The sequence below is a fragment of the Chrysemys picta genome, chromosome 12, assembly GCF_011386835.1.
Source record: "Chrysemys picta bellii isolate R12L10 chromosome 12, ASM1138683v2, whole genome shotgun sequence".
Lineage (NCBI taxonomy): Eukaryota > Metazoa > Chordata > Testudines > Emydidae > Chrysemys > Chrysemys picta.
In genome coordinates this window covers 35,517,867-35,530,360 of record NC_088802.1, presented here as the reverse complement: position 1 = coordinate 35,530,360, position 12,494 = coordinate 35,517,867, and the positions used below count along the sequence as shown (strand labels likewise).

The 12,494-nt window shown below is 58.4% G+C and overlaps 1 protein-coding gene across 2 annotated transcripts in view; it reads right to left on the bottom strand.

Moving 5' to 3' along the window:
- The window catches only part of USP43 (ubiquitin specific peptidase 43), a 177,036-nt gene that overhangs the window by 68,563 nt on the left and 95,979 nt on the right, over positions 1-12,494 (bottom strand). For both annotated transcript variants that reach the window (XM_008164005.4, XM_024101740.3), the window contains exon 4: positions 944-1,036. In XM_008164005.4, coding sequence (XP_008162227.3) covers positions 944-1,036 — 93 coding nt within the window. The remainder of the gene's footprint in view (positions 1-943; positions 1,037-12,494) is intronic.

Below are 12,494 nucleotides of genomic sequence, written 5' to 3'. Positions count from 1 at the left end.
GAGGGCAGCTTTGCAAGTGTTTCCCTGGCCCAGCTACAGCCGATGCACCTCGGTCCTGATTGAAAATAAGCTGCTGCTTCTCCAGCCAAGGACCCACCAGTCTGCCCTGTAGCTTTGTCAGCACATGTCAGTCATCACCCTCCGATCTCCCAGTCCTGAGCTCCCCCCAGACAGCTCTGCTGGTGCCCCTCGCTCCTGACCCACAGCCCCCTGCTAGCCCAACCCTGGGTTCACGTACACAGCTGTATCAGTGCCCCTCAATCCTGACGCACAGCCTTTTGCTATCCCAGCCCCGGGCTCCTCCCACACAGCTATACCGGTGCCCCTCAATCCTGACTCACAGCCCCCTGGTATCCCAGCCCTGGGCTCCCCACACACACAGCTCTGCTCATCCTCCACCAGCCCCGCTGTCCCATTCTGCCAGTCCTAGGTCAAAAAGTAGTATGATGCGTCTGGGCTGTGGACTGACCAATAGCAACTGCGATGGGACCCGCCCAGCTCACTGGGATTGGAACCCAGAGACAGACTCCAACACCCCATCCACACTAACCCCCTCCCCCCACAGCGAGCAGCCCCACCTTCGGCCAGGGACACTGGAACAATTTGTATTTGTGGGGGTGCTGAGAGCCATTGACCCCAACTGTAAGCCCTGGAGATAATGGAAACCACTTCAAACCAAGGGATGCGGCAGCACCTCCAGCACCCTTAGTTCCAGCACCTCTGCCTTCTGCAGCAAGGTCTCCTGCCAGGGACAGGCAAGCCGCACATGGTTCACGCCGCACACTGCGCTGGGTGGGCTCACAGGGTAGCCAGAGGCCTCACCCTGCCGGGGGAGCAGGAGCGGGGCAGGGATGAGAGAGACGCAGTGGGAATGGAAGACATTTCCCAGGGGCCGATGCGGGTGCAAGCTCAGAGCAGAGGCAGCGGTGCTGCGTTCACGTACCTGGTCTGGCGCAGGGGGATGGGTAACGAGACACACAGGAAGGGGTCAAAGGTGTTGCTTTGCTTCAGACAGTGTGGGCAGGTCAAGGAGGACCTAAAAATGAAACAAGAAACCACAGTCAAATTAAACATGGGTGGCTCTGACCCAGGGTGCACCCCACCCAGGGCGAAAAGCAACCAGGGACAGCATCCCTCTGCCTGGGTGAGGGCCCCGCTCCAATCCTGTGATTCACCTTCCAGTGCAGGATCGTCACGGTGCACACTGTGTTCTCCAGCCCAGTCTGCACTGAAACCATCAAGGCAATCGGGCTTCCACCCCTTCCACGGCCGTAGATCTGACCATGAAGAAGTTTCTCCTGATAACCAGCCCACCCCCAACTTTGGTCACTTTCATCCCCTGGTTTGTAATAGCTCTCTCCCATTAGCAACCACACTAGGCCCCAGCCACGCTGAGGCCGGACACAGAGCCCTCCCACACAACGGGCTGGTTTCCTTTAACCTCTGCTGCTTTTCTATCCCTCTCTTCCCAAATCCTGGCGCTGTCTCCCTGCCTGAAACCGGAGAGGAGGCCGCAAAGGCCTAGCTGGCTTGAGATGGCCACAGTTACAAACAAATCCGAGGTGCTGGGCTTTCTGTCACGCCTCTTGCAGCCTGACTCAGATCCCGTGCCAGATTGTCTCCCTGCGGGCCACTAGCTACACCAGCGGGATGCCAGACCGGTCACGCCCTCCCAGGGCGCTCAGGAGACTCTAGATGGCAGAGTATTAGGCCACGGGGCTGAAGCAAAGCTACCCAAGGCAGAGTCCTTCCCATGGCGGGGTTCATGGCTCCTCCCCTGAAGGAACCGTACAGCATTAGAGGGCCAGCAGCGTTCGCTCAGCTGCTGGGTTGGGAATAGCATGAGCAGCGTTAGACATCAGCTAGAGTGAGGATCACGTGGGAGCCTGCAGAGCTCATGCGGGCCAATTAGCTCAGGTGAACAGAGCCTCCAGAGGAAGCCTCCAGGCCCACAATACAACAATGGGGACAGAGGGAGATCCAGCTCCTTTCACTTCTCTCCCGGACAGGGAGGAGTCAGATCATTTCTCAACGGGTCAGTGCAGCCCTGGAACGCCACACTCCACACTGAGAAACAACAGCGGCAACATCTGGCCGCCAGTGCCAGGGGTCATCACTGGCTCCCTGACACGTTGCTCTAAGGGACTCCAGGAAATCCCAGCCAATAACATCAAACCATCGCTGGCTTTCCTTCCATGGTCCACGTATGTGAGCTTGTGTGACAGAGCCCTGCCCTGTCTCGTGTGAGCAGCCAGTGGGGTGTAGCTTCCCTATGCAGCTTTGCTAGAACACCCCAAGGACGACTTCAGCACCCCTGCATCTCCTGTCCTGCACTCCCCAAATGCAGCTGTGCTGGGCCCCCTCAGTCTGGGCTACAGCCCTCTGCTATTCCAGTCCTGAGACAGTCACGTGCTCTTCTGATGCTCCTCACTCCTGACCCGCAGCCCACTGCTATCCCAACCTTACATTCCTCAACACAGCTCCATTTTTACGAATGTTAGTTACAAATCAGATGAGGGTCAAGCCCCAGAGATTCTGGGAAGCTCGGGCTGCAGAATTCGCAACAGGATCCTCCCCAACCTCCCCAGATTCCAGAATCTTAAGTTTTCATACTTAAAAAAATCTTTCTAATCCTCATGGTTGAGAAAAATACTTCAAAATGTAACCAGTGCGGCACTGTGCTCCTGAGTCTGCAGAGAGCCTGACACCATAGACTCAAGCGGTAAAAACTGCCCATTCATCCCAAATGACCGTTAACTCTGAAACCTAATGGCACACCACTCGTGTTAGCTATTCACTGCTGATCATTTTAGCCAAAGTACCACCTGATGTGTTTAATCTACAATCCCAAACTGCCTCCCATGCCTCCCCAAGAGACTCAGGTGCCCCCTACCCAGCTGCCCTCCCTTCCCCTCTGCGCGGCCTATCCAACACCCGAGAGACGTTTTAATGAGTGGCCTGCTGGAGCACATGCCACTCAGGAGCTGGTGGGGGCCGTGGCTATCCTGTCTGAGAGGCAGGGCTCAGCCTTCGCCTCTGCGGAGGTGGCATCCTGAGCTCAAGGGGAGGAGCCCATGGGACTGGGAAGTGATGGGGCCATGTAGAAATGCAGAATGTAGGGCCCTGAGCTCACAAGGAGGCCCAGAAAAGCGACAAACTCCCTGTATGCCCACAGAGTGCCCTGGAGATGGAATGGCAACACTGGGTGTGGGTGAACGTGTGCGTTTGGTGTGTGAGATGGCCTAAGCATTCAGGTGTTGTGCAGGGAGGGACAGGGGTGTGTGTGCATGTACCTGTGTGCATACAGTACGCCTGAGGCTGTATGGCAGTGGGTTTACACTGGAGGTAGAGTGGCTCTGCATGTTTACGAGGCTCAGCCTAAGCCTACATTTACCTGCCTGGTAAATCTGCAGTCCAGCCGGCTTCCCCATCTGCTTCTTTGGCAGCCGGCTGCAGAGAATTTCAGCCAGACGGTTCCCACCCCCCTTTTCTGGAATCGCTGCAGTGAAACCCGCCCAGCAGTGCTTTGCTTTTCCGTTTGATCGCCACCGATGACGGAGCGTTCCACACGAAGGGCAGTGATCCGAGGCTGAGCGATCTCCCCTCGCTGCGACTGCTTCTCTCCTCTGCGCCCGGGTGTGTTCGGCTCGGGGTCCCGGTGTGAAGGCGCTCGCTGCTGATCACCGCTTGGATTCGCTGTTTCCAGCCAGCCTGCTTCGGGCCCTTTACCACGTTCCTCTTGTTGTTTGGGGGGGGGGGGGGGAGCTGGAGAGGGGATCAGTGAGAGCTCTGCCTCAAGGGACAGAAATGCTGCAGGCCTGGAGCATGCTGTCTGTCCCTGTACCTCTTTGCAGAGGCACTTCACTGTTGTGCAGCATTACAGGAGCTCCGGCTCCCGCGTTCCCCCAAGCTCCGCTCTCCAGTGCAGCCATCACAGGGGCTCCCCTCAGTGTCTTCTGCACTTAGCTGCTCCATTCATCTCTCGTTAGCAAACCACCTGTGGAGTGGCACCAGCTGGCTGCTCTGCTCCATCAGGTGATGCTCACTGGTTATTTACCTGGAGCCAAAGCTGGGCCAGGCACCAGCTGGCTCCCTCCACAGCTGCGAACAGCAGAGAGGCTCTGCCACCCGTCTGCATCCGATCCATGGAACGCGTCGTGGAAACATCAGAGTGATCCCACCAGCTCAGGCCAACGACTTATCTCTGCCAGCTGCTCATTAACGCCACACAGGCTCTCCGGATTTACATGTCTCTGATCCTGTAAGAGGTGTATCACTGCCACAAAGCTTGGAGATCTCTGTACAGGCCGGCGCTGCAGGGCTGGAGCTGGGAAACGGGCCACACACTGCAGAAAGGCTTGATACAGTTATTCTGGCCATCGGCAAGGCGTGGTTCCTGGTGCCAGGCAGGACTGTGCCAGAAAGGCGCAGGGCATAGTTGGGGCGGGGCGGAGAGGCTCGGTGTGGGATGGCCTGGGATGGCTGAGCTTGGTGTGTTGCTTCTCGCACAAGACATTTTGCAGGAGACCTGTGGGAACTTCACATCTCCAGGTCTTCAAGCTTCCAGAGCTTTGTTTTTCTCCATTTTTTATTTATTTAACCTGGCTTCAACCTCAGCCTTTCCCAAGGTTAAAACGCAGACTCGCATCAAAGAGACGTCTCTCTCCGAAGTGCCACAGCTGAATAGATCTGCATGCGCTATGGTATGTGTGTGGGGACGGGGTTAAGCCATACAGAGGAGAGAACAGGTCAAGACCTGACCATCACATGCCACTTGCGGACCTTCCTTGTATCCAGATGATCTCTGTGCACCGAGAGCCAGTTCATTGCACAGGGACCAGCCGGAGGTAGCTATGCGCAGATGTTCAATCCAAAAACCAAGGCAGATACGATTTCCCCCTAATACTCAGTGGCGCATTTCCAGACAGGGAACGTGCAGGGAACGAGGTGCAGATGCTGGCTTCTGCATGGACTGCAGCCTTCATGCATTACCCTGCAGTGCACACACCTGCTGAGGACCTGAGACCCACGCTGGACATGCCCGAAAATGTCTGATGGGGAAGGCCCTGCCAATTTGCTAACTCTGCCACGCTGCCATTTGGACGCGGCTGCATCACAGTGCCATGTGACCATCTGTCCGAACAAGTGCTCTCCCCAGCGCAGTGTGTACCAGGGAGCGTATGGTGGTTTGCCAGGACACATCTGGATCCTCACGCCAGAGAGGGACAGAGCTCTGTGCTCATCTAACCCAGACTCTTGGCCCCCTACTCTGTCTACTCCAGCGTGTCTCCCAGACTAATTAAATGCCCCAAGCAAAAAGGCTGCATGGCTCAGCGGGAGAGAGAGAGAAGTGGTGCAGTATGGGGCAGGAAGATGCCAGGAAGGTAAAAAGGGAAGGTCTACACAGCAGGGGTCCGTCCAGGTTTAGTATGTGTTGCTGAGCATTGGGAACAAAGAAACCAGGTGAGCAAACGACCCGTTCCCCAGAAATGCGACCGCGGGGAAGGATGAGTGGTGTACATGAGAAGGGCTCCGTGAGGAACGTGTACATTAGAGACACGTTCCAAGTGACACCCGTAAACGACAGCGAGGGTGCACCGGCTCCGAAGGGCCGCTCATGTAACGCGCAGCCCTGGGCAAAGGACGGAGAGGCCGACCCAAGAAGACCCGTTAGCATGTGGGGCGATGGCGTTTAACAGAGCACGTCGGGGGCAGCAGGCCCATCTGCCGAGACTGACGCAAGGAAGAAGCAGCAGCAATGAGGCTGCTTCCCCGCAGTCAGAGATCTCCCTGCTGAATGACCCCTGGCATCGCTCCGCAGTTCCCGAACCTGACCAAGTGCATGGACTGCCACTCTGCCCGTCTACCTGGCCCCATCACTGAGCACCTCAGCCTTCCCTGTGCTCATCCCCACAGCCCCCCGCGAGGCTGTGCCGTGCCATGCGCCCCAGCACACAGGTGGGAAACTGAGGCAGAAAGAGGCTAAGTGACTGCCCAAGGCTACCCAGGAAGCCTGTCACCCTGAGTCCCAGGCTTGTGTCCCAATCACTGGACCAGCCTCCTCAGGAGACAGGGCAGAGCTGTCCGGCCATGGAGGGGAACACACGCTGTCGCCTAGGAAGGGGTGTGCCACGGGAGCACCAGATAGCTTGTCACCCCTTTATTTTGCGGGAGGGGGGCACTCAGCAGTGCTCCTGCCAGGCAAGGGCCCAGTAGGCCGGGGAGAACCCTGGCTTTCATCCCCTTACTCCTGGCTCTAGTCCCCCGCGTTGCCTTCAGTATCCCCCTCCAGCTGCACATTCACACCCTTTCACTGCCTGTATGTGGTCAGATCCCCCCTTGGTCATCTCTTAGCATGAGCAGGTAGTACCCCCCGCCCCTCCCTTCAACCCCCTCTGCTGGCTCTGGTCCAAATGGATCGCTCCCTGTGGGAGTGAAAGGGTAAAAGGCAGCACATGCAGAACCAATGCCTGGAAATGCTTGATCACTCAACAACCTGCAGAACTCCCTGCCCCTGGGGGAAGTCAAGATCTCAGTAGGGTTTCAAACAGGAGCTGACACATGTACAGACAATGACAACATCCGTTTGCTCCAGGGCACGGGCTAACCGCTCTCTGATAGGGGACATTCAGAGGAAACATCCCCAGGGGGCAGATTACCCCACAACTACCCTCTACAGGGTTTGTTCCTCTGAGGCAGCTGGTGCCGGCCTCTTTCAGAGACAAGATATTGGACTAGACAGTCTGAGCCAGCATAGCAATTCCTGTGTTCCTGTGAGCTGCTGTCTCCCCCCAGAGGTGGCTGCCTTGGGTCTTGGCTGAGGGGTGTGAGGTGGGGGAAGCTTGCACTGCTACTCTACCTGGGCTATTATTAATTATTATTATTATTATTTACTATTTGTGGTATCGGCCCCCAGGAGCCCAGGTGGGAGTCAGGACCCCTTCGCACTAGGTGCTGGACACACAGAACAAATAAGCAGATGGTCCCTGCCCCACGGCTGACAATCTGTTTTCAGAGAGTCCATCCGGCATCTTTCTCACACACTGTAGAGTTGTTTTAAAAAAGAAAATGTGAAGGGGAGGTAAATGAATGCCGCTGCCCCTGGATATTTTAGTGCATCAGCTCTTCGGAGTACCTGAAAAGAAGGAACATCTCAGCCTTTCTTGCTAGGAACCAGGCAGGAAATCAGAGCAAGGACGACTGCTTCAATACCCCCGGCACAATTGAGAGCTATGGGGAGGGTGTCTTTGGTGACTAAAGCAAAGGCAGCTGCTTTCTGCTTCCCATTGAGCACACAGCGCGGGGCGCTTTGTCAGGAATCCAGCCGCTAACGACACACAGAACAAATCATCAAATAGCCTGGAAATGCAGCACAGGCACGGAGGCGGCCTGTGGGGCTGGCAGCTCGCTAGACCACCAGTGGGTCGGGGGGGCAGGGGGCCAATTAAAGAAGGTGGCGGAGTGGAGAAGCTAAAGGGGGCGCAGGCTGAAAGCGAGATCACCCGACAGGCGTGCGCTGAACTGAGCTGAGGAGCAGGCAGCACACAAATGATTCTGCAGCACAGTCTCCATCTTCAGCATCCACCCCAGAACCAGATTGTGCCTTGAGTCGAGTCGGTCACAGAGGGTGGACTGTGGCTTGCCTCTGCATGGAGCCAGGAGGGTGTACGATACCTAACCACCTCTTGGGTCCCCAGACAGTGGCCAGCCCCTGCTTACCTCTAGCCTCCCTGCTAGCGGAACAGCCTAGCGGCTAGAACACTGGACTGGGACTCAGGAGACCTGTGTCCTATTCCTGGCTCTGCCACTGGCCTGCTGGGAGACCTTGGGCACGTCACTGCCCGCTCTGTGCCTCAGTTTCCCTATCTGTAAAACAGGGTCAATGACACTGCTTTCCTTTGAGATCCATGGATGGAGAGTGCTATAGACTGTGTGTTACTATTAGTAGAAGCAGACAGTTACCAGTGATCATACAGGAGCTGCCATGCACTAGTCCATGCTGACAGGACAATGAATGCAACAAAACTAAAATCAAATCAGCCCAGCCATCGCTCCGGGGTCTGAAAAACCCTCACCCTAAGTCCCTGTGCAAACTGCACTAGGTCCACGGACGAATTCCTCCCGTCTCTGCAGCAACTGAAGCGCTACAAGGGTGCAGCGGCAGCGTTTTAAGCGTAAATGAGCCATAAGGATATGCAGGCAGAGCCAGGAACAGAGCCTGGGGCTCATGCCGCCTGGACTAGCTCCCTGGCTGCTAAGTGCGTGGCTCTCCTGTTCGGAGTCCTCCCAGACGGGCCCAGGGGACGGCACCTGAGCTCCCGCTGTCTCCGTTTACACAGCCCGTCTGATGTGGTACTCGCTGAACCCAGGACCTGGCGTAGGAACAATCGGGCCTGCTACTCAGACGTGCAGATACGAAAGCGACGGGGGCTGCCCAGACCGGTAGATGCTGCTGCTAACCCTTCGTCCAAGAAGGGAAGGGCGTGACCCTGCGTGCTCCTGTGTGTGGCAAGAGAGCCAGCCCCAGACAGGTGGGCATTGTTGCCCGAGACTTTCCAGGGGGCTCCCATCCTGTACCAGCCAAGCCCCTCCCTCGTGCGGCTGGACTGAGCCACCCAGGCCCTGTCGGGCTAAGAGACGAAACGATGGCCCAAGGTCTGTGGCACAGCTAAGGACTGAACCAGCTCTCCCGTGTCCCTGGCCCATGAGAGCTGCCGTGGCTCCCTGGTGCAGAGACAAGAGGGTAACCCCCATTCTGAGGCCCCCTTGCCTGCAGGCAATCAGCGTATGCCGCTCCCTGCATCGCAGCTCCACCGACCAGACCTGTCACAGCCTGGGGACGCCCTGAAACAGGCTTCTCTGCCCCCCATGTCACCGCATTGAATCCTGGCCCAGCCTTCCCACGGTGGCGCTGACGGCTTTGTCAGGCCCCCACTTAATGAACTCCCGTCTCGCTTGTCTCCCAGGCCCCCAGCTGCCCCTGGAGACAGCGGAGAAATTAGCGCCGGGCTGGTGATTGTTCACATCATTTGTTAAAAGATGGAATCGGGTCACAGAACAAAAGAGCCTGGCTCTGTAAGAGCGGCTGGTGCTGGGAGATCTGCGCACGGCTCCAGAGCAGACAGAGGAAGGAGCAACCCCTCGGCTGGGTCCCTTCCCAGAGGGCCGTGCGATAAGCACAAGGGCTGTAGCACACGGCTATGCTGGGCTGAGCTGGGAGGAACGGCAGCCAGCAAAGCCAGGCCCAGCACAGGCGCTCCATTCGCTCTGGGAACCGGGGGCGGGTCCCTGGGTGCCTCTAGGGTGAGATGGGCCTGAGGCCCTACCCCCTGCTCCTCCTCTCCACCACAAAGGCCCCACCTGGGGGCACTGAGGAGAAGGGGACAGGCCCACAGACGGGGCGTGGCTCCCGCACATATCCCATTTTTGCAGTTTGAAAGCAGGTTGCCCTAGGTCCCTCCAAGGGAGCAGGTTAGGGTTGCCAGCTTTCTAATTGCACAAAACCGAACACTCTAGCCCCGCCCCTTCCCCGAGGCCTCGCCCCCTGCTCACTACAGTCCCCCACCCTCACCTACTTTCACTGGGCTGGGGCTGGAGGGGGTGAGGGCTCCAGGGTGGGGCCAGAAATGAGGGGTACAGGGTACAGGAGGGGACTCCGGGGTGAGGAAGGTAGTTGGGGTGCAGGAGGGGGTGAGGGCTCCAGCTGGGTGCACGGGCTCTGGGGTGGGGCTGCAGATGAGGGGTTTGAGGTGCTGGAGGGGGCTCCTGGGTGGGGGGGGGCGCTGAGGGATTTTGAATGTGGGAGGGGGCTGCGGGTTGAGGCAGGTGGTTGGAGTGTGGGAGGGGGTACGGACTCTGGGCTGGGGTGGGGCTGGGGATGAAGGGTTCAGGGTGCGGGACGGGGCTCTGGGCTGGGGCAGACGGTTGGGGTGCATGGGGTTAGGGCTCAGGCTCCGGCTGGGGGTGCAGGCTCTGGGGTGGGGCTGGGGATGACGGTTTTGGGTGCAGGAAGGGGCTCCAGGTTTGGGGGGACTAAGGACTGGGTCAGAGGGTTGGGGCATGGGCTCACCTCTGGCAGCTCCCAGTCAGCGGTGCAGCAGGGGGGCTAAGGCAGGCTCCCTGCCTGTCCTGACTCCGCGCTGCACCCAGGAAGTGGCCAGCAGGTCCGGCTCCTAGGCAGGGTGGCCAGGAGGCTCTGCACACTGCTCTCGCCTGCAGGCACCCTCCCCCCCCACAGCTCCCATTGGCCGCGGTTCCTGGCCAATGGGAGTGCGGAGCCAGTGCTTGGGGCGGGGGCAGTGCGCGGAGCCCCGTCCCCACCCACCCCCCGCCTAGGAGCTGTACCCGCTGGACGCTTCCGGGGCTCAGTACGGTGCCAGGACAGGCAGGGACCAGCCTGCCTTTGCGCCGCAGCACCGCCGACCGCACTTTTAACAGCCCAGTCAGAAGTGCTAACCGGAGCCACTAGGGTCCCTTTTTGACCGTGTGTTCCAGTGGAAAACTGGACACCTGGTCACCCTAGAGCAGAGCTGGCAAAGGTAGGAACTGATCGCCCGACTCTGCCTGTGCCACGGTGGCCTTTCAAGTGTGAGGCCAAGGTGCAAAAGGAGGGACACACGTGCGCAAGGCTCGACCTCCAGTGGGGGAAAGGTTCTCCAGCCTGTCTCTGGCCTGGGCACCCTTGGGTCTGAAATGGGCAGGGGGCTTCACGTCAAGCGTGCACCCTTGGCCAGGGGTGGGGGATGGGCTGTGCCCTGTAAATGCCAGCAACAAGCCAGTGCTGATGGGGACCCCTGTGCATAGAGCAGCCACATCCCCCAGGCCTGCATGTGTGCGAGGGGGCGCACAGCACCTGCCAGGGGCTGGCCGGAAGAGCAGGAGTCCAGGGCCTGCCACAGAGGCTGGTTTTCCCTGTAAGGCTTGCCAGTAAAGCCAGTCAAGGGTAGTAAAGGGACTGGGCAAGGCTGCAGAATCTTGCTCCAGAAGGACCCTAGGGAGAGAGAGCTCAGACCTGGCTCCCCATTCCTTCTAGGGGCAGGGGTCCTGCTCACTACACGCTCCATTCCACGGGCAGCAGCACCGGTGACAAAGCAAGGTGCGGGGTTTGGGGGTACAGTGCTGGGGTGGAGAGGGACTCAGACTCCTGACTCCTCACGGGGAGCTGGAACGTTTTCTTTGTGGAGGGCTGGCCCAGGCCCTTGCTGGGAATGCTGGGTAACAAACTCACAGCTCTGGACAAAAGGGGGGGCTGAAGGGATGATGATGGGGGGCTCCAAAGATCAGGGAGTGGCGCTGTACGAGCCCGCATGGGCCGGGGCAAGCGCAGGAAGAGCAATAGCTCAAAAGGCAGAGCTGTTTGGGAACCACAGAGGGAGGTCGTTGAGCCCAATCGGGTGGGGGCCCGGGAAGCCAGATGCTGATGGCGGGTTGGGACAGCAGAGAATCAATGGGAGGAAAGGAGTGGGGCACGAGGTCTGCCAAGCTCCTCCCTGATCCACTGCCCAGGGAAGCCAGCTAGCGTGCAGGGGGACAAGGCTCCAGCCCCACCCCATTTAGGGTAACCACCTGGCTGGTACATGACTGGCCTGGCCGGGTTTTTTATGGATTTGCCAGTTGCCAGAAAAATAATTTAATCTGCTGGGTTTTTTACGTAGGTCTAAAAATTTGCATGGTTCTAACACTACACTGGGATAGCGAATGGTAACCATTTCTGTGTCCAGCTAAAGATGCGGCCGTGTTCTCACTGCCACGGTTTAAGCGATAACCGATCAAAAATACAGCAGCTGTCTGCTCACCAACACGCAAGCGCCCTGCGCATGTGGGTGAGAGAGTTTGAATCACATGGGAGGGAGAAGACGTGTGATGTTATCGATTGTATCTATACATGTTCTCGCTCTAGAGCCTATACGTGGCTGTTGAAGGGGGAGAAGGGTTGCGGAGTTGCCTTTGGGTTGGGGTTGTGGTGGGCTTACCTTGGGGTGGGGGGGTGCTGGTTTCTTTGCATTTCAAAGGTGGTAACCCTACTCCCGTTCCTAGGGAGCAGGCTCTGGGCCCAGGAGAGCAGAGGGACTGGGACCAGCTGGGCTCTGTATGGAGGGCAGCTGTTTATGGCGCCCTCTCATGCACCCATAACCAGGCCCCAGCTGTCCTTGCAGGCAGGCAGGCCCCGCAGAGAGCCTGGACCCTGGTGTACCCCAGGGGAAGGGCAATGGGCAGAGCCAGGCCTGCCTGCATATGGAGCCAGGGAGCCCACAGATCATGTGCTGCAAACCTGATGTTTAGGCCGCTTCCATCGTGCAGGATCGAGGACAGGCTGAGAGGTGTGTGATGCGTGGGAACGAGCACAAGGCGTTACCGAGACGCCCAGGCACGATCCTGATCAGCGCCAGGCCTCTGCCTGCGAGATAAACAGGGGAGGCAAGCAGGGTCCTCAGTGCAGGTCAGGGGCCGGCAGGCTGTACTCCAGCTGTCAGAGCGTCCCCCTACCCCTGCCC